General features: G+C 41.1%; 1 protein-coding gene across 2 annotated transcripts; it reads right to left on the bottom strand.

The window, feature by feature from the left end:
* Window positions 1-27,414, bottom strand: CD99 (CD99 molecule (Xg blood group)). Of its 2 annotated transcripts, none has more exons than XM_036392451.2 (11): window positions 27,266-27,414; window positions 9,070-9,108; window positions 8,689-8,739; window positions 8,186-8,218; window positions 7,231-7,272; window positions 7,050-7,082; window positions 5,601-5,675; window positions 4,106-4,147; window positions 3,476-3,586; window positions 2,627-2,683; window positions 1-102 (listed from the first exon to the last, which is right to left on the bottom strand). In XM_036392451.2, exons 1-11 carry the CDS (start codon window positions 27,324-27,326, stop codon window positions 77-79), a joined length of 570 nt encoding a protein of 189 aa, XP_036248344.1. In that variant the 5' UTR covers window positions 27,327-27,414; the 3' UTR covers window positions 1-76. The 2 variants fall into 2 exon arrangements, with proteins under 2 accessions (XP_036248344.1, XP_036248351.1); XM_036392458.2 differs by having other exon boundaries at window positions 2,627-2,680; window positions 27,266-27,413.

Below are 27,414 nucleotides of genomic sequence, written 5' to 3'. Positions count from 1 at the left end.
TTTTCTTTTTTTTTTGGCAGAATGCAGGTTGTTTATCCAGTTCCAAAGATCTGTTCTTCACCACTCTTCCTTTAATTTAGTTCTCCAGAAGTGTGCGCTGAACTGAAAAGTGAAAACCAATTCAAGATTAGTGCACTAAGTTAGCATACAATGTAAGTTATACATTACTATGTAACAGTTTATGCAGTCAACAACACTCAGCAGATGTTTGACACCGTGTGGTAAATTTAGGAAAGCGGAGGCTTGATTCTATGAAGCCAACAGGCTGCATAGCAAGGAAGGTTACACTCAGATTTCTCACTCAAATAATCACACAGGGAAGCTAGCTACACTTGCACTGTAACCCAGCACTCAGTTCAGGCTTGAGGTCTTGCAAATGCAAACAGGCTGCTCATACAAAAAGTAACCTAGTGAAAATAGGTTCAGGAAATCAAAGACATGTTTACAGAAAATTTTAAAAACACAGATCTATGCCATTTGACCTGGCTTAATGAGAGACTGCTTCTAACTGGAAGCCATGTAGGCACATCTATTACCAAAAGCAGACCTAACATCTGCTGACTCCCAGAACTCAGATCAGGAGCAGCACCATGATGACCATGGCTGCCCAGTCCCTTAGCTAAGCACATGATCATGCTTGTCTGCAAAATATAACAGAGGTATGAAATCTGGGACATAATATGACATCAATATTAGATTAGATTAAATCAATAGGTAGAAGTAATCGTATTTGACAACATCCCAAGTGTGACTTTACTGGTTAAGATAAGGTTGCATCATCTGAGGCATTTCAATTCTGAGTTCCGGTGAATCTTGGCCAGAATTTCAGCATACCCAACTACAGGTCATATTTTAACTGCCTTTGGTAGAGGACTTTGAATGATGCCACTTGCTTCCCTAATGCACAGCTGAATTGAGAATACCCGAGTCTCTTCAGTGCTTACAGCCAGTCACAAGAAAATGTTTTGTACTTGAGTTTTATATACTTAACAGCTTAAAGTGTTTATAAAGAAGATAATAAACCAGATGAAACTTTATAACACACTCATGAAATACCCGAGAGAAATAAGGCATAATTATTTTTCAATTATAAAAAAACCCAGAAATAGTTCTGCAGGTTTAAGATTAAACTCACAGAAGAATATACTGCAAATATATACTGCTGTGAGATATTAATACTCAGTACTTCAAAACCAATGAACTTCAGCATGAGGTTACAGTGCTTCTTCTTTTGTTGACCAGTCACAAGGCCAAGTTTTCACCTATACCATTTCCTCTAGCTCTATCCATGGATTTCTGGAGCTTATCACCTGCTCCATCATCCAAATCCCCTACACAACTATACGTGGAAGGGTGAGGTTCTCAGTATTTGTTGCTTTAAAAGAGATCCTTCAACAACTCTCACCTTTGTAGAAATATTAATTATGTGATGGTTCTTTCATACAAGAATCATTCTCTGTTCACAATAGAGAATGCTTTAATTACAACATGCTAGTGAGTTCAGTCCTCTTTGCCTCCAGTGTAGTTTCATATCTGTCCAAATATCATAAATTTTTAGTATATATTCTTTCAGTGTTGTGTTATCAGTTTATAATTAGAAAAAAATTTCAGATTCTAATCAGAAAAAATATGCACTAATAAACTTCCAACTGCAGTTATTCATCACAGTGATGGAGCAGGCTTGTGTTTTCACAATTGCCTCTAATGATACTTTTGCAGAGAAAATTCAATTCTTCACTTTCTCTAAGCTGCCACATTTCAACGCCCTCTCAAGGCAATAAACCAATCTGTTCAATAAAAAACTCAAGAAAAGTGGCCATATTGTCAGAGCCAAATGCCTGATTCACTTCTAGTTTGTCATCATGGTAAAATCATAGAATCACACAATCATGTATGCTGGGAAAGACCTTTTAGATCATCCATTTTAACTCTTACCCTAGAACTGCCAAGTCCACCTATGTGCCAAGTCTATATATCTTTTAAATACCTCCACGGATGACAACTCCTGTGCTTTCCTGAGGAATTTCTGAGCAGCCTGTTCCAATGCTTGACAAACCTCTTAATGAGAAAATTTTTCCAAATATCTAATCTAAACCTCCTTAGGCAAAGTTTGAGGCCATTTCCTCTTGTCCTATCACTTGTTACCTAAAAGAAGTGACTGACACGCACCTGGCTACAACCTCCTTTCAGGCGGCTGTAGAGAGTGAAAAGATGACCCCTGAGCCTTCTTTTCTCCAGGCTAAACAATTCCAACTCCCTCAGTCACTCCTCATAGCCCTTCCCCAGACCCACTGCCCTTCTCTGGACATGCTGCAGCACCTCAGTGTCCTTCTTGAAGTGAGGGGCTCAGAACTGGACACAGCACTCGAGGTGTGGCCTCACCAGAGCCAAGTACGAGGGGACAATCACAGCCCTGGTCCTGGTGGCCACACTATAGCTGATACAGCCCAGGATGGCACTGGCCTTCCTGGCTACGTAGGCACACCGTTAGCTCATATTCTGCCAAAATTGTAAATTTTTTTTTTTTAACAAAAAGCACAATTCATTTTCTCCAGTATGGTCAATAAAGTGCATTTTATAGGATCCCCAGCAAAGAGCTGATCTTCTATCTAGATTCTTGTCTTACCAGGTGGCTCAGATTGTGCTCCCCTGTGGCTATCCATATTCACATTCTCTTCATCTGCTGGGAAAAAAAACAGATATTTAGCATTCAAATTCTCTTATATTTGAGGTTCTTGATAAATAGAGATAATCTGAGAGAAGAAACAGCAGTGAAAAAGTGGGCTACTGACAGTAGTTGAGTTGCCCTGTTTTGCCTCCACATTAATTTTAACACACATGGTAGAGATCTTTTTTAAGAGTTTCCAAACTTAACAAGTTACAAAACAGCAGTGCCTGGCTGAATGACTGCTCTATCCCTTCACTAAACAGTCAGAAAGAGTAAAACAGACAAAACCAAAGCTTCTGCCCATCCTATAACCCACAGTACTCCCAAAGTTTTCATATCCAAATTATATCTTATTTAGGTGGAAAGGAAGCAAGCAGTATATCACTGCAGAAGAATAATCTGGGGATGAATACTGGGGTAAGTTGTCATAAAACTAATAAGTAGGCAAGCATCTTGTGAAGACACAAAGCTAAAATTTGCAAAATTAGAAACTACCAAGTATTTCTCAGCATGAAAAATATCTAATCCTAACCTTCACTTGATTCTCCTTAAAAAGTATTTTTTGCAGTCTCTCCTGCTTAATTTTAGCCAGAAGTGCTTTTATTTTAGGAAATGTAAAGCTTTGAGTCCTCCTAGTTTTTGGGCAAGGAATTTGTCAGTCTTAGATGCCTAGTAGGAAAGGGGTGAACATAAATTCACTGGGCTATTACAACTACCTTATGCATAGGATCAATTTATAGTTCACATATAAATACAAAAATACCTCTCTTTAGACAGTAGGAGACAAAACTAATTTGGAACTCTTACCGCTTTGCTTGAAACAGAGTTTCTTCTTCTGGTAAGCAATGAAACTACCTACTGATGCAACTACAGTAGCACCCACAGCACTTAAAATTCCAGCTAATACTCCCTGAGAACCTGAAAAAAACAGAGATGTTTATGAATATATTTCAGAACTGAAAGCCACATCAAAATATTGCCTCAAAGTAAACACTGAGAACACTTCCAAAAACCATTAAACTGAAATTACATGAAATTGTAATAATCAACTCTGTGCTCAATGAAAAGTGAATCCTCTCATTTTGTAACCATTGATTTCTTAGCAATGCCCATTGTTAAAGAACTTAAGCATGCCTGTTTTAAGTTCCACTAATTAAAAAAGCAACCCTTTCATTGCCATATCTACTTTGTATGCAAGCCATCACTGCACCAGTATCTCTGAGACCTCAACACTTGGGAATCATTTGTAACATAGAAATATTAAAGGACTATGGAAACAGAGTTTAAATTCCAGATTGCAGAAAAGCTTTTTAATTGCAACCCACTCCCAGTAGTGGGTTACAATTAAAATTCTAGCAGAAGATTAGCAATCAGAAACCCCAAGAAAACAGGCTTCATACATCTAAACACATCATACACACATACTCATGCATTTACCTTCGCCTTCTTGGTCACTATTTGGAGTTGGACCCTTCCGTTCTGTAAAAATAAATGGAGAGTTTACATTTTGTATGTCTAAAGAACACTTATATCATAATTGACATTTTGTCAATTAATTATCCAAAAATACAAGGCATGTATTATATCATATCCATACAGTGTTAAACTGGCACTGAAACTTTCTGTTTTCAAAGCATGGCTCAGAGCAGTGCCAACTCCAGCCCTGAGTGCTCAGCACTTTCTACAAAATGAGCTAATAACATTTGTGAAATCTAGTTTAATAAGCCTGTGCACCACCACAGAGAACTCATATAATGTCAGAGTAACATTCAGCTGTATTTCCACAGAACCAACTATCTTTTCCTAAAATCCCAGCCTCATCTACCTTTGCAATTCTCTTCACAAGCAAGCCAGAATTTCTGTAAGTGCTAACTCTAAATTTGTTACTGTGCAACTCACACCACTGAGGCAGGAACCTGTGCAGATGAAACCACCACTCGAGTCTCCACAGATGTTTCTTGCCCCTTCCAATTTTCGAGTACTGCCCCAAAGGAACCTTGGAAGGAGGAAGCTACCCAAAACAGTGGCATCAACAGTCTCCACCATAGGACAGGTCTTCAGAGAAGTCAGTAACCATTAGCACATCCCAAACCCCATCAAGATACTTAAAACTAATTCTGATTTGGAAATACTAAAATTGCAGTAAAGCAGTAATTTTAGGCATAGAAAATTACCAAAAAAAGTGTGGCAAGCTATGAAATGGTTTTATACTGTTCAGAGTATAGAATCATATGGTGGTGAAGGAACCTTAGTGATCACCAAGCTTCAACTCCTCTGCCATGGGCAGGGACACCTTCCACTAAACCAGGTTGCTCAGAGCTCCATCCAGTCTAGTCTTGAACACTTCCAGGGATGGAGCATCTACAACTTCTCACTTCCTCACCTGCCTCACTACCACCACAGTAAAGAAGTGAAGGCTAAGCATCACCTGGAAGTGCAAATTTCAGTTAATCCTGTGGGACAAAGGAAATCTTTGAGAACATAAGGTGGACCCTCTTCTGGCCCACTCCTAGGCTTCCTACCTACAACTTCTAAAAGAAACTAAGAGTATGTCATAAAAGATCAAAAATAGCACTTGGATGACCTTAAAAACTACATTAATGGTCAATTTTGAAGTTAGTAGTGCATTCACATTTCAGTTGCGACATAAGCCGTATTTCTTAGCATTATAGTAAAAAAATCACTGAAAATGTTTGCTCTAGACCAGTTTTACACCTAAGTATTTGGGGCTTTTTTCTGGCAGAGACAGAACATGTTACTTTTGAACTCGAAAATATGCTCTTCAGTTTCAGATACCAGAACCAAATGCATTACAAATTAGAGCTAACCAGCTCTAACCAGGTCTCTAATTGTCTAACCAGCTTATGAGCAGGCTTTAATCAAAAGCTCAGGTAGCCACAGAAACAATAGGAAGCCCAACCTGCTATCTTACCATTGCTGCCACTGCCATCGCTTCCTCCTCCTCTTGGGAAACTGCCATCCAATAGATCTGAATCACCAAAATTGCCTATAAAACAATGCAAATAACATTACCATGTTTTAAGTTCAGTGAATAAGATACACCAAGGCATATAATAACATGGAAATTTTCTCAAGACCATTCAACTGAAATTGTGGTGGCTTTAGGCTCAGCACCAGAGTCAGAGCATTTAACCTTTTAAAAGACCTCACAATGTCAAGTCCCTTCAGCTCAGCACTACAGAGTCTGACAGCAGCACTCCTTTCTCTGGACTTCCTGAACAACTGAGAGAAGAGCAGGTAGTACTGCACAAATCAGGTTAAGCAAGCATGGAGCCTCATAAGCTGCTTAACTCTAAAAGCCCAAATCTCACTGTCCTGTGAAAGCAAAGAAACAATGTGGACAGAAAAGGACCATTTACTTTCAAGGTTGCAACTGTGAATGATGCTTCAGAGTTGGGTGTCTAAGTCTCAAACAATCCAAATGTAATTCCCTTCTCTGATTTATTGCAGGACATTGAAGTAGTCCCTCTCCATTTCCCTATGAACCCTACCTCATGGAGCCTTCCTGTCTCCCTCATGGCACCTTCTCCTCCTTCTCTCTGCTGCCAAATGAATATTTAGTTTACACAATGCAAATCAGTTTTTCAGGCAGAAAAACTAAAAGTATTGCATCAGAGGATGTTTTAGTTGGGTGTCAAAAGCACTGTACTGAGGCATGCAAGAATCAAATTCAAGTTATCTACTGCAAATCAGGTGAAAGAACAAGATCTGAGGCTTGCATTCCAGTACTCTTTACCACCATGTGAATAATGGCATCATCACAGCTGCATCCTTCTGAATCTGTTTTTGTTTTTTTTTTCTGGATTAGGCAAAGAGAGGGAGGACCTCTAAAGCAGAACATGCAGGAAAGGACGTGTATTTAAAACCTATCTTTCAAACACAAAGAATTGTTTTTCTTAATGGGGTCCTTAAATAAAACAAAACAAACAAAAAAAAAGGCAACCCTTAAACTTAGAGCTTTCCCTTTAATTTAGATCCTTTAAGAATAAAGATCATAGGCAGCTGCTACTTAATTTTGAGCATGACTAGAAGGGATTCAGTTTGTAAAGAAGAAAGAACTCAATGCAATACATGGGTGCTTAACCACAGGGAGCCAAGAACAGCACTGCCCCAAGCACACACACACACTGTCCTATCCTGCCTCTTCCCCATATCATCCTGTTTTTAAGTGAAAGTGACTCAACAGGTTTGTTAAGGAATTTCCAGACTGGTGCAAAGCTTATTTGCAAGACAACTTTTGCTCAAGCTTCAGTGTTTGATGTATGTCACACCTGACATCCATAGCAGGCAATTAACAAGGATCAATTACAGGAAGTGTAACTGAGACAGTAAAACCAGGAGTTTGTGCTAGAAGCCTTACCAGAGTCTTTAGGTTGAACTTTCTTGGGGTTATCTAATAAAAGAAGAGAGATTTAGGAGAAAAAAAAAAGGAAATGTTAAGATAATAAAACCAGACTATAATACAGTAATGTTCAAAGGGACTAGGAAAGATTAACAAATACTCTTTTACTGTTCAGAAATTCCTGTTAGATCAGTCTTACCAGTGTCTCTAGGATTTGCAGGAGGATGTGGCTTGGGATCACCTGTAGACAAATAAGAGTTAGAATAAATTGAGCAAAATTACTAGTGTGAAGAAACCAAAAGCAGAGCATGGGAGTGACCTTGAAAAATTATCTGACCTAAAATATTGTATCAAAACTTCCCCATTTTCCTTTCATTAGGTAATCCTGTATTTCTTTGGTTATTTTAGCTACATAGTGTATTTTAATGCCAGAAAAGGTTTTCCTGCTACATTAACCAGCATGTCAGATCCTTGCTAGGATGGAACATACACAGAAAAATTCATTAAGTCTTATGCAGCATTTTAGTTTGCACATCTGATTTCAAAGGCTGAGTTTCTTTCAATTTTTCTACCAGGTACATAATACTTGGCTGTTTTCTTTTTATAAAATTACCAGGTTTTAATGAAATATAAAGCCTGGTACCTCACTTGTAAAATAGACAAAGTACAGGGAATATAACTAGACTAGGTCCCCACAATGACATTTCATTTGGCTTGCCACAAAATAGGAAAATAAGAGATCTTAGAAATTATCTCTGTACAGTTCTGTCACAACCTTCACATTAAAAAAGTACTTTCCTTCAAATTATTTATAACAGATTGATATTTCTTGGGCTACTAAAAATACTTCTTGAAATGGGAGAGATTACTATGGAATTAACATTTACTTCCAAAAGTAATAGTTTATGGAGTCAGTGCCATCTAGTGAAAAAACAGCAATGAAACAAGTAGAAGCTGGCTAAGAAATTATTGAAATTCTTACAGTTTTGGTGATCCAGAACCTTAAGATTAACAAACAAAACTAGGCTGCAGTTATTTTTATCAGCAGCCTGCTACTCTAATAAACTCAGTGCCTTATTATACTTCGGTCATAAAGGATGGAAAACATTGCACCAGGTACATTTGAACAGTATCCAGGAAAATAGAATACTTACCAAAATCAAAAGCATCAGACAAGTCGAAATCATCTACAAAGAAAGAAGGAAAGTTTTAATTGTAATGCAAAACATGTACTCTTAGACTACTTTTTAAACAAAATGGACCTCACAACGTTTTATCCACAAATGAAAGATGTGCTCACTCATCAGTGACTCACAGAAAGGTCCTACAAAGTTACCAGCATTACCTGCCAAGCAACTTGCTGCTTTTGGAGATGAGAGGACCTGTCAAGGGCCAGCTCAAGGTGAGCAAGCTCCAAACATGTAGACTGAAAGCCAACAGAAGTAATTTTCACAGGGCTTTTTGTGAAATCACAAAACATATTTTTGAGAGTAGATTCTAAAATGAAGAAATCCTTTTGTTGTTAGGGGACTGCTTTCTTTTATAGAAATATCACAACCCTGTGTGCCACTAAATTGAAAAATTCAGGATCTCAAATTGGAACGTATACTACACTTGATTTTACAGTAAAAGGCATTACAAGCCAATTAGATCTCACCTTTATTTGATGATGGTGTCTTCTGAGTTACAAGAGGCTTCTTTGTACTTTCTGTCAGGTATGGTTAGGGAAAAAAATAATTAAATTCTATTTAACACACTGTTCAGAAGCTACATGAAGGACAAAGGACAAATCTAAGTACATGCCTATACATCAAAACGCACAAGATCAAATCTATACAGCAAGAAAATTTCACCTCAAAGAGAAATCTTTAAGTCTTCAAAAGACAAATTTGAGTTCTGTGTGGTCAACACCTTGACAAACACATGGCTGAATTGTTCCACTGAGGTTTAAACAAAGGTTTAAACAAATGTAGCAAAGTTGTTATGCTTGGTCATGCAGTAATGCTAAGAAATCAACAGGTGAAAGAAACTTTTTTACCTCCGAAAAGTGCATCTTCTAAGGAAAATTCATCTTGGCCTGTAGACGATAAAAGAAACAGTAAGGACACTACTTTTTCTTACTCAAATCCAACACTTAATAAAGTCATAAACATGTCTGTGATCAATCTTGAAGTATGCTTTCTGCTTCCTGAGTCCATCTAGAACAATATTTTGAGTCAGGGTTGAAGACAGACATTCTTCTCTATTTCTCCAGGTCATCTTCCATATGTCTTTTCAGAAAAAAAAAGGAACCACACTAAAAATTAGCTCTATAGAAATGACCTGAAGGGTTGGAATATACATTCCTGCAGCCAATAATGCACTTTATTCTTGCCACTGCTACTGCATGTTTCCTTAGTGCCACCCACAGCATATTCTTTCCCACCCTTCTTTCCACTGAACCACAAAATAAGCTGGGGGACAGCTCCAATGCATGAGAACATACAAGATTCAAGTGTGAAGCAAAGCTTTGGAGCACAAAGGCCATTATGAAAGTTATGTAATGGAGTTAATATCTTGGCATTAAAAAATAATTTTCAGGGGTTTGTAAGACTTACCTTTGCCCCTAACTAGGATTAGCAGTATGGAGGTGGTTAAGATATTAGCATGTATGATCTTGAGCACTTTTTCAACTTCCTAAAACACAGCTAAATGCAGCTGGCACCACCATGGGGGTCTCCATACAGGGAGATTAGATTCTATTTTCAGTCCTTAGGAAAAGAACACTGTCCCTCGTATTAAATCAGGTGCTAGAGCTACTGCTGCTTACCCAGCCAACTGCAAACACACCAACTCAAGACATAGATGACACAAACTGATCTCACAGCACAAATGTGGTGGGGTGTGATCAACAGCAGAGCCTTGTAAGATAAGTGGATAGCTAAAGCAACTGTTTGGGGTGTTTCTGATTTTTCACCATCCCTACTTTCACTGAAGCGTGGAAAAAGAAAAGGGCCTGAAAGTAGCCATCAGCCATTCAAGAAAAAGACATCTAAATATACTGCTTCCATAGAAGCTTGAAGACTTCTACCTACTGAGGATCAAGCCAGCCAGAGCAAAAGTTATGTCCAAACAGAAACTACCTTAGTTCAGAAGATACCTGCATAAAGCATTATGTGTCTGGCTTTCCCTCTAAGAATGTAACCACCAAAGAGGCATCAGAAGCAGCTACTGCAAAGTCTGAAGAGAGGAATAAAAACAAACATCAAAATCAAACTAGAAGCAGAATGCACCTTTCACTTACACGACAGACCAAGTTAAGTCATGAGTCTAATACCAGGAATGATGGATGCTTATATACCTGGTGACATCTTTTGACGTAACTAAGGTCAAAATTGAAATGCCTTTTCCTTCTCAGGTAACTACACATCAATAATGCCTTTTTTAAAAAGAAAAGAAAGGAGAGTAAGATACTTTCTTTTTTCCTTTGGAACAGGGAAGCAACTGAAATGGAATAAAAAAAATGTGCATTCTGGCCAACTAAACTGCTACAGCAGAAACTGAAATCTGAAGTCTAAGAAGCGATTCCCATAGTGTAACATTTGAACTAAAACCACCTTGCTCACAGCCAAGTAAGGAGACAGGCCTACCTGGTCTCTGAAAAGCCCTTTCACAGAAACAGAGGTGATTGATGGCTTTATTGTGGTGCACAAGCAAAGCACACTTAAAATCTCCTGGATAAAATAAGTAGGTATAGATCTTGAATAGAAAGCAAGAAGATATTTTACTTGGTATCTCTTATTTCAGATGGAGACCACAAGCTCTGTTAGATCACAAGAATGCCGTATATTAGCAGGTCATTTATCTGAAGTCTATATCAACTTGCAATACAATTTTACAAACCTCTGTGAAGTTAGGAGGTGCTAAGACACAAATGCCAGTTACTTCTGAAGGCTCTCCTTTGGTTAGACTACACCAAGAAACCTCTGTATCAACAGGCAAAAAAAAGGTCAAAGCACTCATAAGAAATTTTAACAGGCATTTGCATAGCTGCTCCTCAAACCCGGGTTCTAGTTTGCTTGTGCTCTCAAGTACATACACCTCTCAGGCTACAGTCCTCTGGGAGGTATGCCTAAGACAGGACCTGATCAGAATTTGGCAGTGTAACTCCAAGAGAGCAGGTGTCAGAACCCAGGACATCACTCTGGCTGTCCTGAGCAGCCAAGACCCCTGTCAGGGGGCTCAGAGACCCTGGCACAGAGCCCAAAATGCCTGTGGTTTTGATTATGACCCATGGAGCAAGTTCCCAACCTCAGATGAAGATCTGCAAGCCATGACAAATTAAGCAGAATGATAGTGAATTTATCACGAGGTGAAAAAGTAGATTTTGGGGTTTTTAGAATGGGGATTCAGGGGGGGCAAGATGGAGGGATCTGGGCGTGTCCAGCCTTTCTTCTTCTTCTTGGTCTCCATCTTCTGCTGTGATGTTGGCACTTTTAGATTGGTTTAGAGTAGAAGCTCACTGTCTAACATAGGTGATAGATATTGGGAAGTAATTGTAAACATTGTATAGGTAGTTTTTAATATAAAGACAACACTGGCCTGAGGGCAGGCAGTGTGCATCTGACTGTCCTGCTGAGCAGACCTCAGCAGGTCAGGAGAAAGAATTGTATAGATAAGGAACAATAAACAACCTTGAGACCGAGAAATGAAGAGCCCTGACTCTTTCTTCAAGCGCCGGGCTGGGAAAAGAGACTTTCCAACTTTTCTCAGGGTCACTCTGACCAGCTAGAGATCCTGACAGGCAGGCAGAGGAATTTGTTGAAAACATACACTCCTCAAAACACTCCACCAGAGCAGCACCCAGAGGAGAGACCATCAGGACCTGGTAACACCATCTGTCTCAAAGTCAAAGGTATAGCACTAACACAATGAACATTACGCTGGTCTGTGTATATTTCAAGAACCCTGTTTCTTTCCAGGCAGATGGAAAAATAAGCACATACACTCAACTTTACAGAAAGCTGGTGCAGCTGAAATTTTACCTGGAGCAGAAAAGAGGCTATATGAAGAGTTTCCCACTGCCAGCATAAAACTCAGAATGGCTTCAGCTGCAGTGGTTTCCCTCAAGAAGAGGAAACCTTTGTAAAACGGGTGTGCTTTCAGGCTTTCAGTGACATTGCTATTTTAAGGGATTTTGCAAATGAACTTCACAGAGAAATAATTTAGGATGAGATTGCTCACTGCCAAGCCCACATAAAAAATGCTCTGACAGAGGAATAAATAAAATTGAGAGTCAATAAAAGAAAAATATAACTATGCTTTATTGATTAGAATTACTATTCTGAAACCAAAATTCTGCTTTCCAAGCATGCAGCAAGCACATCAGGCTTTCCATATACATTACTATTTTAGATAAGGTAGCAAAAAATGTCAAGACTTAGGTTATGGAACTCATTACAATAAAAATCTGCCCTCTAAGGAGCTGGAAGTGAGCTTTCCCAGCAAAGAAAGGTATTTCTCCACTGTTCATGACAAACCTTCCTATGTCTTTAAAGCAGCTGCTTTTAAAAATGTACTCACAGCACTTTTGGTATGGGTGGGTCCAACTAAAGTAGAAGTTCAGAGACTTAGTCTAAAAGGAGAAAAGCTAAGTATGATTCAGCTGGTTCCAGGAAAAAAAGCAATTAGAAAACAAGAGATAAAGCTAAAGAACAAAGGTACTATCAGGGTCCGAGAAGGAAAAGTCAGCAAGAATATGCTGCACTCCCTACAGATTTAAGGAACACCCACAGCAATTGGGCTTATGAGCATTTTCTTAGTCTAAACAAGGATACTTACAAATAAAGCAGATATTGTATTGCATATGAAGAACAATACAGCAGGTATTTCTAGCTCCTAGGAGCATGAGCAGATTCCAGAGTACTTTAGAAGCGTCTACACTATTTTCTTTTCACCTCTGTATCTCAAATACCTGGATCTCAAGAGCAATCTATCTGAACCACTCAGACTACAGTGTGCACCAGCCATTTCATTTGTAACTGTTCTTATCAGAATTTTCTCAGGGCTCTCTGGAATTCATCAAGGTTACTAAGACATAAACTGTGCTAAAATAAGAAAGAAGCAGCTAAGAAACAGAATTCCAAGACCACAAGAAGGAGATACTAGAGAGCTGTGAGCCACCTGGACTGTAACCAATCACATATTCTGAGAAGTGCATGCAAAATGCACGGACAAGCAAAGGCACCAATAAGAAATGCATGATCAGCATGGGCAGTAGAGTTAGAATGTATAAATAAATGCATAAAGTAAACAATACACATCTTCTGCTTAATCATATTGATTAGTTGTCCAGGAGTCCTGAATTTTCCCCACAGATCTTCACCAGGCCACCGCTAGTAACCAACACAGTTTGTGTTAGCTGGGAGGAAAACAGTAGGTAAAAGAAAAAGTGCAAACACAGGCTTTGAATAGCTGATGAACAGAGGGTATCCAAGAGATCCAAGTAAGCAAATAAGAGTGCCAAGATCTTTGCAAAGACCTGTCACTGCTCTTAGATACTTCTGCTACAGTATTAGACTGGTCATATTCACATTCCACTGCAGAAGGCAGAGAAGTACCACCTCCACACACTCAAAATAAGCAAAACCCAGCTGACCACAGTCCTGGGCAACCTGCAGTGGCTGATCCTTCTGAAGCAGGGGGTGGGACTGAAAGGGCACCAGCTTCAGCAGCCTATGGTTCTGTGATATGGGCCAATCCTAGCCACTGGACTATACTCCTTGTGCTGCAAAGTCATAGAATTAAAAATAAAGTAAGTCACTCTGTCTGCAATTCTTTTTATAAATGAGAACTGAAATACATTGCTTTGTCTCCTGAAGTTTGTAAGCAGAAACCTAAGCTACACTAACAAGAGCTGCTAGAAGAACATTTGGGTGATGGAAGCATGACACTTCCACCAAGAAATTAAAAGTTTTGGGGGCACTGGGATGGGAAGTAGAAGGAATGGAAAAGGGTTTTGCAAAATGTAACAAAGGTACTGAATCCACATGGCAAGCAATCAAAAGTCATTGGATGTATTTATTTGATTTTTTTTGTTCCATTTTTCTTACCTGTAATTTCAGGAGGGCCTGACCACAATTGAAGACTGCAAGTATCATAGGCTATGCTTAATGCTATTTCACCTATGTACTTGCCCTTACCAAACATAAATGCATTACTAAACTTAGTGAGCATTTTAATTATTACTAAGTTACCTTTTGTGTCAATTCAGGGACTAAAGCAACACACAACTGGCAGAGAGAAACATAGGCTAGTCTGCATCCGAGTGCAGCAGTTCATGGCACCTTCCTCACAGCAACCCCAAACACGCCGAGGTCACTCTGTGCATTAAACATGAAGTTACTTGATGTCATCAAGGCCAGCCCCAGAGCCACTCCTGCCACTGCCTTCTCTTGCACCAACAGAGCAAAGCCAGCCCTCTCCCCCTGGAGCAGGCAAGGAGTATCCCTGCCCCTCTTCCCAGGTCCCAGGGCAATCACTGTTCCTCCAGGGAGGCTCACAATGGGCCAAGAACCTCTCTGATCTCCACCACTGCCTCTGTGGTCATGGGGCTGGATCAGGAGCTCTGAAGCAGTCTTAAGAAAACCTGTTCCCAAATCTCACCAAGATCAATAAGGACTGTGCACCTGCTTTGCATTCAGACACTTTTGAAGTTCTGTCTTCGCATAAGAAATGTCAGTAGTTAATTTTTTATAAGCCTAAGACACCAAAATTCCTTAATTACGTGTTGCTCACAGTCTACAGCTTCAAAGTTTAAGCTGTTCAACAGACAGGATTTTAAGCTTTCACAAAGCGGACAAGCCTGGCAGCTACTACTCACATACCTTGAATTTCCATAACCAGGTGCATTCTGACCACAAGGCTCACATTTACTCTTGTTATGTAAGATTCCTTCCCAACTATTATATCAATCGGTTTTTGTAGCATAAAAATATATTAACTTTGTTAATGTACATTAGTTCACATTTTACATTAACAATGCCATGTGGTAGTGGAATTTTACTGGACAGTTTGGTATTGATCATGCTAAAGTAAAAGAAACCAAAGGACAGCTTGGCCCTGTAAATACTGACTTTATTTCTTAGAAGCTTAGAGATAATAAAATATATGCCTGGGCAACCAACGTAATGTCAGCATCCTAACCCCTCTGACACCTCTAAGAAACCCTCCCAGTATCAGCTGGCATCACAGATAATTAAAGTTAATCTGATTCCAAGAATGTCTGGATTAGTTGAAAAGCAGTAAGAAATACAGGTGCTTTCCAAAGTTTTACCATTATTAGTGGTCAGTCATTAGTCAACTTCTGTTATAGTCAACATTTGAAAGCTACAAGAGCCCTGTGTAAAATCACATTCAGGATGACTAGGATACCTCATGCACACAAATTTTACTCTCGTAATTCTGCATTTTGCATCCCAGCCCTCCTCCTCAGTCCTCAAGGGTCTGTTGCAAATTGTCATAACATCCTCCAAAGGCCAAAGCCAGTATGTCAGCACCTCTCCATCTTCCAGTGTTGAAGACTCTTGTTACTCCTCAAGGTTTTCTGCACTTTTATCTAGCAATAGCTTCAGCAGTTCTTGAGAAAAACCTTTCTGACTGACATCCAGGCAGCCTCTTGGCCTGAAGTGTGTACCTCAAAACAGTGGCCACATCACAAGCAGCCAAACCTCTTCATGCATTTCTAGAGCTCAGTACCCTGCCCAGTCTAGTGCAGAGAAAGGGAGAAATGTTTGCAGGGCAACTGTGTGATGTCTGGGGCATGACTTCAAGGGGTGGGTGCTTTTTCTGCTCATCCCAAATCAGTAAAACACTTCATATGGAATAAAATGTGTAAAATTATAGATTAAAGGTTTCACTCCATAACATGGTTTCACAGCCAGAAATTCATTTGCAATCAATCAGCATTTTGTTTGGTCTGCATCTCTGGTAGGCTCTTGGATTGAGGCAGGAAGGAATGGAAGAATGAGGAATCCCAGTGTGGTAGGGGGCTCAGAGGAAAAAAAGAAAGTCTAGCAGCAAGGTCCAGGGACCAAAAGATTAGGGCAATCTGCATTAGATGAAATACGGTGAAGTTTTAGCACAAGAAATGAGGAAATACTAAGAACCCAAAATTTGTGATCTGGCATTGGGTAATAATTGGCATAGGCACTGGTCCCAAAACCTCAACTGTTGGACTGGTAAATAATCCTCATTCTGATCAAGGAAAAAGAGTTAAATTATAATTTATGTTGAACAAATTAATGGAACTTGGATCTTCATTTACAAATTCCTTCTTTAAAATAAAATGTATTTGAAATATACACTTGCAATGCTTACAGAGCCAGATCAACACTGTTATTTTTATAGGAGCACACTGAAATGAAGATTCACAGAAAGCAGAACTCCTATGTCTGCTGATACTTGTAAGATGACAATTTCACAGATTGTTTCTTTTACCTTCCTCACTACAATTCTTAACAATTCAATACAGTTTGCATGCTAATAGTAAAGTCCAAACAAAATCTCTAATCTAACCAGAAACATTAACTGAACAGTAAAACTGACTCTGGTTTTCCAGGCTCTTTATTTTAATTGTGGCTTGTTCAGTTATGGCTAAAAAGACTCTTCAGGCTTTTCAATCTGTGTACTTGAAATGAGCTACAACCTCCTGTGCTAATAGAAAGAGAAAGACTTTGGGTTTTATGATGAGGGCTTCCTGTGGGGAAGGTGTGGGTTGAGGAAACCAGACTCAGTACAGTGTTTGCAATGATTTGAATCACAGGAGTTGGCACAAATACATGGAAAGCCAGAAACATGGTATAAGTTTTGTTTCTCATTTAAAATAAGGTTGAGAGGTTTTCCTTTCCATTTCCTATCCTTTAATACTTGAGGAAAAAGGCAAGTTTTCCCTTTTGTACCAAGGCTATGTTCTTAGTAGTTTCAGTGTGTTTATGAGCCCAGAAAAACAGCTGGAATGCGTTCACAGTCGAACTGTAAGCATTTCCAGTTCAACTCCATCTTGTCAAAGTACTACTGCTATATTTAGACAAAACCTTTAACAAGAATTCTCCATGTCCACTCTAAGAATTATTTGCATCATCTTCACTTTGATTCTGTATCACTTCCTAAAATCAAATTAGATTTTATGTTCCAGTGTTAATCACTTGCAGCCTGCCATTTCACATGCCAGACTTCAGTTTGCACTATAAATTTACTTATCTTTTTAAAATTTAATCATTTAATAGAACATCAAAGGAAAGCAATAAGAATGGATGCAGGACAGGTAAGAATTGCAAGCTGAAGGAGCTGTGCCAGGATATAGAACTGCAATGAAGCCAGTGACAAAGATACAATGGCTACGTCCAAGGGATAGGAGTAGAAGCAACAGTGACAAGGAAGGGAGAGAGACGAGAAATCTGAATCAGAGAAGCTGTCAGCTCACTACAGCCACAAGCTTCAGAATCACAAGTCTTGCCTGAAGTTTGGGGAAAAAAGCTCCACATCTCTGCTTAGTATACAAAGACCTTCATAGAAGGCCAAATTAGAAAAAAGGAAAGCTGAAAGTTTGTGAGAACAGTGGAGAAGAATATTGTAAATCAAATTGCAAACTTGCTGGCTAAGACAAGCAGGGACAGCTCTGAGGTGAAGAAGAGATGTCTCCATAACCATGTGCAACATTTGGGGAGGGAGAGAGCAGGGAATAGATGGTGAACTAACCACTGAATTTGGGATCAAACCGCAAGAGGCCTGACATCCAGGATGGAATGAGAGCCACATAGGAGGCAGGAAGGCATTTCTGGTGTTGAAAAGACACAGATAGGTATGGGTAGCTGGAGGTGAGGGAAAAATCACTAGATTGAAAGATAATGCTATAAAATGCAGAAAAAGACAGACTTATCTAAACGCTTTCAGCACAGAATTCCCCAAGCCCCTCCCCCAAAGCGTATCCCAAAATCTCATTTCTAAATTTAACAAGGACTTGTGTGACTCTAGAGCTGTCTGGTTTGTCCAACAATAGCATCAGCTCTAATAAACACTGTTTATATAATAAAAGTATAATAAACACTACCCAACACAACAGCCTCACTTTTTATTCACATCTCACTTCTACTACTGCTACTATCACTACTAGTTCCTTTTATCTTCACATAGTTTACTCTTCTCCTCCAAGTCACAGCGAACAAAAAATTCAGTGGTAAAATATATGTCTAAACACTCTAACTGCACTTTTTCCAGAAACAGAAGATTTAGAGTGTAATATTTTTGGGTCAGTCATAAAAACAGTAATCCTACCAATATTGCTTGAATTTGCTTTCCTGGAAATATCAGAGTTTCAAAAATTTTCACTTCATGTTATCCTCAGAATGTTAGATTTCTTCACAAACAGAAAATATACAAGCAATATTTTTCTGTGGTTAAGCAAAAAAGCATACAAAGACAGTTTGATAATTAAAATCAGATTTTTACCAATTAAATTGATGGGTGCTTAATTAAAAAGAATTTCTATGTCATGGAAAGATTAACTTGTACACTGAGTTTAACTTTTAACCAATGAAAGAACGACTGTTATCCTAAAAAAAAAGAGTTTGATTTTACCATGATTAAAACTCTTGGGCTCAGAGTGAAATGAGCTTTGTGGATACTTTACTCACATCAAGAAACGGATACCATTTCTTGTGAAAAATTTGGGAGCAAGAAGAAATCCAATGGGAGTTTTACAGGATGCAAGCTATGAGAAAAGTAGAGCAGAATTAACATCTGCATTTAACTAACCATTGCTCCAGCCAAGAGACCTTCCTTTCCTTTTACAAGTACTGTTAAGGATGCCAATTTTAGATGTTTATAGCATGTAGACACTTCACAAGTGACTGAAATGTGCATGGAGTAAAACAAATGCATTTTTTATACAACCAACAATGCTGTGTGATCAGACCTGACTTAAAATGTAAATACTTCCTGTCAAAATAATCTTTTTCCCAAAACATGTTTGAATTACTCCTGCATTTGACATGTCAACTATATATTTTAAAGACACTGTTCTACATTTAAAAAACCCATTCAGGATTTAGAAACACTACTGTAAACAGGCCTTACACCACAAAGATATAAGTTCTTATACTTTCAGAGGAATTTGCCTTATGACTTTCTGGAATTCTTTGTAAAAAAATCTTCTGGATCTTATTATTCTAGGCTTCACAGTCACATCAAATGCAGAGGCTAAACCAGTTTAAAAGGAAGTTGTGATGACTATCACTGCATTTATTTTCAACAGGTGAAAACTGTACCTGTGGAAGGAGCAACCAATTTTCGGCAGCAAGCTGGGAAATCTTTCCCAGACTAGAATTTACAAACATATAGAGAAATTATTCTTTTTAAATGAAAAATAAACTAAAACTACCTTGTATGAGACCAAGCAACCTTCCAAACACTAGCTTTGGGTCTGCCTTCACCTGGAATGGTGTGCAATATATCTGGAACTGGCTGTTACAAGGGACAGAAATGCAACCCTACCATCTTCCATGGCACCATCCACAAAGGTTCAAGGCAACATCTCTTGAGAATTTTTCCATGGTATTGATGCTATATTGATTGAAGGAAAAACCTTCAAAACAGTAATAAGGAATGGGCACCATGTAGTCTTTTTCTTTCCCCAGCCTGAACTGATTAATCTGACGCCAGCAAATCAACATGAAGGCTGTAAAATATGACAAGTTATTTGCTGAAGAGGCTGCCATGAATTTGCAGAATTAATGGCCTCTGTTAGCCTTAGAACATGCTTGGGAGCCTCAGTGGCCCTGAGAATTCATATACACAGCCTCCTGAGTGATCACTAATGCAGTCCAGAAATGGGTCAAAGACTGGAGTCATGTTAATCAGCAGCAATGAGGGAAACCATTTCCAACATCAGAAGAATGGAAAGTAATACAACAGCTACTCAGAGAAATACCTTGAACATATGATGTAAATAAGAATATCTGAAATTCAGAGGCAATTTAAGAAACATAGTAACCAGGTTGATCAGTTAACCAGACTTGCCAGTACAGGCTTATGGTGTGGACACAAAAGAAAGCTATTTTTAGACAGGTAGGTCTATGAAACTTCTGCTCATGTACTGAGGGAGAAAACACAGCTTAGACTCATCTCAGAAGCCACAGTGCAAGCATCAGGCAGTGTGAAATCAGTGGAATAATAGGACATGCATGAAAAGTTGTTGAAACAGTAATGTGATGGGAGAAAGGGAAGTTTGAAGAAGCCTGGCAAGTGGAGCAGCCCCCTTTCTGTTCACACCACCAGTCCATGCAGCAGCAAAGTCAGACAGGAGTTGCCAGAAGATTTTCTACTTGGAAAGATAATGTAGGTGGCACCCTAGATGCAACAAACACATAGTGTGTTGGCATGATGGAATGCAGCCTTGGCTAGGCTTAGCAGTAAGCAAAACCACAGCTATCGAAGAATGAGGGAAAGATTGTGGAGCAGAGATGGTATATCATATTCCTTCTAATCCCCTGGCACTTAAAAAGGTAGAACTCTACAATGTCTCACTCCAAACTGTATCCAGGAAGAGCAAACCTCAGCTCTATGAAGCTGGGGGGGAGCTAGTCAACACAAATGTAGAACTCATCATAGCAGTCTCACAGACAGCCATTTATCCCAATTTCAACTGGGTGACAAAGTACCAGCCAGTCCCTGGGATGCCCGAATTAGAGCACAATTTATCCTCCTGCAGCAATTGGAATCCCTAAGGAAGAAGTCCTTATCACTTGAGGACCAGGAATTACCTATTAGGAGGCCTTTGGAAAAATGATAAAGAATTTAGATATGTGCTGTTACATACCATAAATAGTCCTAATTTACTTCAAAAGCATACCGCGTGTTTTGGAGACAGAAGATGCAAGTATCTGAAGATTTATGTCCAAACAATTCCTGGGTACAGGCTGCTCAAGAATGTGCTGCATGGATGATCCATTCCTGGAAGTGTTCAGGTTGCATGGGGCTTTGAGCAACCTGGTCTGATGGAAAGTGCCCAGGTGATTTGAACCAGATCATCTTTAAGGTCTCTTCCAACCCAAACCATCCTACAATTCAATTCCATTGGTCAGTGAAGGTACAGGACATGAACCTGGCAGGGTTTCAGCAGCAGGCTGCCCTGTATGGGAGGAGGCCACGAGCTGCCCAGTGTCACTTACAGTTACGTCACAGTGGCACTGACACTGCTAGCGCACACCTGTCTTGCTTTGAAAAGGAGGAAACCTCCCTTGGAAAAGAGACCATGACCCCCTTCCCTCTGAATTATTACAACTTTGAAATTGCAGGGATTTCAGACAAAGATATGGGAAAAGGACTAACAGTTCTTTACTATATGTGTATGGATAAGAAGACAAGGACACAACCACGGCGGCAGCCACAGCAGACAGAACAGGAGGAATCCAATCCCGGCTGGTGCGGTGGCCGGTGGAAAGTAAAACGCCCAGGCTAGATAAGTGTCCAGCCAACCTCCAGCCAGTAAGGCACTTCCCCAACACGAAGTCAGGGCCCGGTGCCTAGCGATGACAGGCTTACGGACGAGTGGCCGCAGTAGTGAGCTCCGAAGTCGCAGGATGAAATGAAGAGGCGACTCTCAGTTTCTTCAGGGAGGGTGGTTTTATTGGTAGGGAAAAACGTGGAGAAGGATGAGAGCCCCGAGGCAAGAAAACCCCGAGTTTTAAAGAGGGTGGTGGGGGGGGGGGGAAAGCTAGCAAATCAGAGAAGGATACATTAAGGATTGGCATAATCGGAGAACCAATCAAACACAGTTGTGGGAGGGACCCTGGCCCCTAACCCAATCACCCGACACCCTGGCCCGAACTTTCTAGAAAAAGAGGCAGGGGTGTCGAGTGACAGGCAGGCAGCCAGGGGTGGGGAACAAGAAAGATACTTTTAGTAACCAAGACAACTGGGGAGGGGTTTGGGGATTGACACAAACTGGTAACAGGGCAGGACCTTTTGAGAGAACAATGGGGGGGAAACTGAACAAACATAAAACACACCACAACACCCGGCCATCTTGGCCACAGGCACTTTCCAGCGGGGGCGCTGCTGGCTGCCGGCCGGGCAGGGCCATGCCGTGATCCCCCCGGCCTGCAGGGGGCACTGTGGGACAGCTCAGCCGCGCCGCCCTCACGCAGTAATGGTGGATGGTCGGGATGGCAAAAACGGGCTGCAGCAGGAACGTCGGAGAGGCGGCTGGAATGGCAGGGACAGCTCAGCCCGGGGAGCAGGAGAGGTAGCAGAAACTCCACAGCTGCTGCAGGGGCCATGGGGTGTCCCAGCAGGCAGGGGTGTGGGTTAGAGTTCAGTGAAAAAGCCCGAGGCAGCAGCAGAAAGCAGCAGGGCTGGGCAGCGGCAGCTGGGTTCCTCCACAGCAGCTGCTGCATGCAGCCACGCAGACACACCCTCCAGGAAAGGGGACACGGCGAGGGTATCGGTTTTTTCCCTGAGGCACCCAAGCAGATGGCAAGGGTCCATTCCAGTGAGGCAGGGTGCCAATAAGGTCCCAGTTCAATGGCTGCTCTCATGAGCAATGGCAGGAGAAAATAGAGCAGGGCTGGGCTCTGGCAGCAAATTCCCCCACCAAGAAGCAGCTCAACCATCCTCCTCCAAAGTCAAGAGAGCAAGGAGCTGACCTAGCCCCATTTTTCCCCAGCCCAATTTTGTGGTATCTCTGCCCCTCCAAGAGAAATCCCCCAGCTAAGAGAGTGGCCAGCTACACCCTTCCTGTGGAAACTTTTTTCCTATCTCCTAAGTATCAGTCATGGTGATATCAGTCATTAGTGACAGATAGGACAAAATTCCATGAGAGAAAGAAGCAATAGGAAAGATCCTAAACTCCAACACCAAACCCTCTACTGGTCTCAGAAGCACAGAGTATTCCTGCTGGAGCACACAGAGTCAGCCAGCAGGGACAGGAGACACAGGAAGACATGGTTTGAGAGACTCACAGAGGGAGACTGGAGAGGGAACGTGTGGCTGTAAATGTGCTCTGGATAGTAGAGGTTCCATGCCAACAGGAGACTCCTGGAGGTACTATGGCAAAGACACCCCTGAAGGAGTGTGGCCACTGACACCAGGGCCCCCCACAACAGAACAGTGACAGCCCTGAGGGACCATAAGTGACCCTCATAGAGGCTGGGACACTAAAAAGCAAAGAAGAGCAAAGGAAGAGCAGCATGAAGCATGAAGGAGAAGCAGAAAGACACCATTAAGCTCATTACAACCTCCTTGCTCTGCATGTTATCCCAGCAAAGGAGCAGAAGATGGGCTGAGCACAATCTGCATTGAAAACCAGGGAAGCTGATATAGAGTAGATAGGGCTGTTTGGGCTTAAAATTAAAACCTTTAGGGTTTGATGGATCAACTTTTTTCTCTCAATTCTCAAACCCATGATTAGAAGTTTGCATTAACTGACAGTAAGTTAAGTAAAAGTCCTATGAGTTGAGACTGTTTTGCTCATAACGTTCTCTCAAAACATTTTTACTATACTCCAGAGAGCAGGTTCCTGTGCCAAAAGCAGTTTGCAGAAGGCTAGAAGTAAGTGAAATGCTCCTGTCAAAATGATCTTAACCAATGACTACTACTATCATTGCATTTTCCAACACAGCTGACACCTGATGAAATACAAAGTCATTTCAGTGGGAAATTCAAGACAGCAAGAGTTAAAGTAGGCAAGAGTCTCAAACACAGACGAACCAATCATATGAACCAGAGTAACGTCAGGAAAAATAATGAAATTGGTCTTGGCTAGATGGCAGTAGGCTGAGTCACACTTAGCTCTTGCCAAGTTAAATCACTGTAACTAACAGTTATGGCTTAAGGAAAGCTTATGGATTGTTGCAGTGACATCATTTTGATATAACAGTGAAGTGGCCATTTTATACAACACCACATGAAAAAATTATTAGCTGTTCACGTTAGAGAAAATAGAAAGATGGAGAAACAAGTGCTGCATTTTTAAAGTTCATGCTGCCATGTATGCATTCTAGCACTGCTACTGAAATTTTTCCAATGAAAACTATGGGGTGGCTTGTTGGCTTATTATTGGTTTTGTTGAGGTTTCTGAAATCAGATTTAAAAGGCAAACAGCTCCAGAGCCTACAAAGCAAAGCTCAGCTTCCAGGAGTCCCTACAGTACCTCCCTGTCCCAGCTGAAAGCTCCATCTACTGGATTACTGGATTACAGACAGGATCATTTCACCTTCTACCATCCAACTAGTCATCTCTCTCAACACTGAATTGCCTCAGCAAGAAGTCAGGAGCTCAAATGTTTCCTTCCCTTCCTCAGGGCCCTCTAATTACAGAGGTCTTAGAAGGGATCTCCACCTACACTTCACCCCAGGCTACTGATCTTACAACATGGGTACCTCATTTTCCAGCTGTATTTTGCTCACCTCCTTTTGGCAGCTTTTTTTCACTCAACAAGCTCCCCCCAATTCTTGCAAAGATACTTAAATCATATACCCCAGTCCAAACTCCAGGCCCACAGTAAGCAGACAGCTTTTCATGCTTTGATCTTTCTGCAGTAGATAAGGGAGACTTTTGAGCCTTGTGTCTAAATACAGCAGTTTCTTGCAGCTCAACATGCACAGAATCACAGAGAATCATTGAGCTTGGTTTGGACCTCTAAGATCATCAAGTTCATGTGTAGAGTATCATGCAAGGCTTTTTTCTGTTTGATTCTTCATCTGCTGTGGTCTTCTTACACATTGTACAGAAGTCATGCTGCCTAATGCTTTTTTTTGGCATTGTATTTTGAAAACCACATGCCTCAAATTAGACACAGGGCTAACCTGATGATTTTCCAGGTACAAGACGGCTGAGTTGGTCTCACACCTCACAGCCAGCCACAGCAGGAAGCCTCTTGCCCTTTTTTCTGTGTCCCCATCTCATATCCACTCTCCCGTGCTAGGCCCTGCCACTCCCTTGTGCTGGCAGGAACACCCATCAAACACTCCGCAGAGCAAACTCAGTGCAGATTAGTCATCTGCTGATTTATCAAACTGAATCATCTCAGTGCACGCCTCGATGGGCACCAGACCAAAAAAAAGAAAAAAGGAAGAGAAACAGAGATCCCGCTTCTCAGGAGGGGCAAGTTGTCAGACTGCCTATAGAAACTGGTGATATAAAAACTCACATTTAACCTTCCTATGGATGCAGCCCCAACGGTATCTAAATTGCAGCTCTGCCAGACTGGCAGAGCTCATACTTAGCACATGAGACAACACTTAAATAGCAGCTTTGAGGTTAAAACTGCAAGATCTTTCTCTAAGCAAGCTCAAATAACACAGTACACCCTTGCTTAATAATACATCCAAATCCTTGTAGATATGTTGAACATTGATTTAACACTAACAACTTTCCTATGCCTAAAATGAATGATCCTGTAAGAAGTTATCAGTCCAGAGCACAGATTCTTCTGCTTGAATCATGAAAGCAGGCAGTCCCCCAGTGAAAACAGTCAACTCCACACAGTTTCGTAACAGCTGAACTGCTGACAAAGCAAGACCCTTAACTTTCTATAGCAGTTCTGTAAATTCAGACTACAGACATCCCACCAACAGTGAAATTAAGTTTTTCAAAAGCATGTAATTCAGGTTTTGCTTTTGTCATTTAAGATGTCATGAGCACAAATCTGAAATTCCCCTGGAGGGCCCCACCCTCTCCAGGCTAACATTCTCTGCAGTTCTCAAATTCTTACACATTCTGTTTAAGGAAAAAGTGTCCAAACTAATTATAACCTATCTACTCAGTTTGCATTATTGACATTAACCAGCACTCATATAAATTAACTACCTTTCTAAAGCAATCTTTTAGATTGCTTTTAGTAGTAGCATAATTTTCCTCAGAATTTAAAACAAAACCCTTAGAGGCAGTTGTTGTGCACCTTCCCTCCAGTAAAGCACAATCCTGACATCTCTTTTCATCTCCACGCTTCTTGGCAAAAAGTATAAGAAGAACCTGTTTCTCAGTGGCCCCAAATACTTCCACGTGTTAAGAGCATCACAGCAAAGATCTTGCTGTTTACAACCATGAGGAATGCTTGCAGAAGTAGAGGAGGAAATTTTCCACACAAGTAGTAAGATGACAAATGTAAGCCGCCGAGTCATCTGTCAGTTTTAAAGGTGGCTTCTATAAAATTGTACTATTTTTTCCAAGAGCTCAGCTCTTCCAACCTGCAAATCAAGACCACAATAGGGCCACAGCAGAACTGAATTCAAGCAGCCTTGCTGTCAAACTGCTTATCTGGCATCACACGTGCACTACATACAGCTTCCAATCAACGTTAAGAGCATGCATTTTTCCTTCTCTTTCACAGAGGTAGATATTTAAGATTTGAGGTGTTGCTTTTATGAAGTACCTGAAAAAAAAAAACCAACCTAGGCACAGCAACAAGTAGGCTTATTGACATTGTAAAAAGAAGAAAGAAATATCTTAAAAACAAGTCATATGAATGGGAAATGTCAGTTTGGACTGCATATTCCAGTTCAGTAGTCCTCCGCCTGGAAAAAACACCTTCCTAGTGGAGACTTTACTACTTTCCCCACCCCCAAATGTTTCTTTTTACCAAATACAAACGTGCTATTACATACAGACTTTTTTGATTCAGGAAAATTGTCCCTGATACATACTGAAGCAACGAGAAGTTTCTCAGAAAACATATCAGTGTGTTTCACCGTGCAGTTTTGCCATAATTATTTTTTAAAGGCTCTCGTGTGACGGCAGACTTTCTGGTGAGTAACTATCCGATGCCCTGGGACTGCCGTGACTCCGCTTTCTTTCCTAAAATGGAAGCTGCGCTCCAGCCGAGCTCCCCAGGAACCGAAACCCCCTTCAAGCGCCACCCTGCACCCAAGGGCCCTACTGGGGCGAGGACCACGGATTCACCGCGGATGATAAACCAGTCAGCTTCCAGTGCGGAAGGCGGGCAGAAAGCTCAGAACACTTTTCCAGCCAGTAAAATGAGAAGAAAGAAGTAAAAATAAAAGCCAAGAGGGGGAGAGCGCTGTTTCCCCGGTCTATGAGACACGGTCAGCCAGGGACCCGCCCGGCTCCCTCCCGGGACTGCCTGGCCGAGCCGCACTGCTGCGAGCGGCAGCGCTCGGCCCCCGCCCCAGGGGCCCGGGCAGGGCTACCTCCCCGAGCCGCGGCAGGGCCGCTCCGCAGCTCCCACCCCTCCTCACCTCTGACGGAGACCAGGACGGCGAGGAGCACCGGCAAGAAAAGGAGCCTCCAGCGCCGCATGGCTGCCCGCCCCACAAGCTCACAGACAGACAGACAGACACACACCACACGCTGCCGACAGACGCTCCCCGCACCACCGCAGCTGCTC

The sequence above is a fragment of the Molothrus ater genome, chromosome 2 (genome assembly GCF_012460135.2).
Source record: "Molothrus ater isolate BHLD 08-10-18 breed brown headed cowbird chromosome 2, BPBGC_Mater_1.1, whole genome shotgun sequence".
In the NCBI taxonomy this organism is placed as follows: domain Eukaryota; kingdom Metazoa; phylum Chordata; class Aves; order Passeriformes; family Icteridae; genus Molothrus; species Molothrus ater.
This window is presented reverse-complemented; position numbering and strand designations above follow the sequence as displayed.

Excerpts from the sequence above, each read along its gene's own strand:
- CD99 (XM_036392451.2), bottom strand. The coding sequence starts at position 27,326 with ATGCGGCGCTGGAGGCTCCTTTTCTTGCCGGTGCTCCTCGCCGTCCTG. Across the intron at positions 7,273-8,185 it reads GTCTGATGCTTTTGATTTTG|GTGATCCCAAGCCACATCCT; the intron begins GTAAGTATTCTA and ends ATTTGTCTACAG. Across the intron at positions 2,684-3,475 it reads ACTCTGTTTCAAGCAAAGCG|CAGATGAAGAGAATGTGAAT; the intron begins GTAAGAGTTCCA and ends TTTTTTTCCCAG.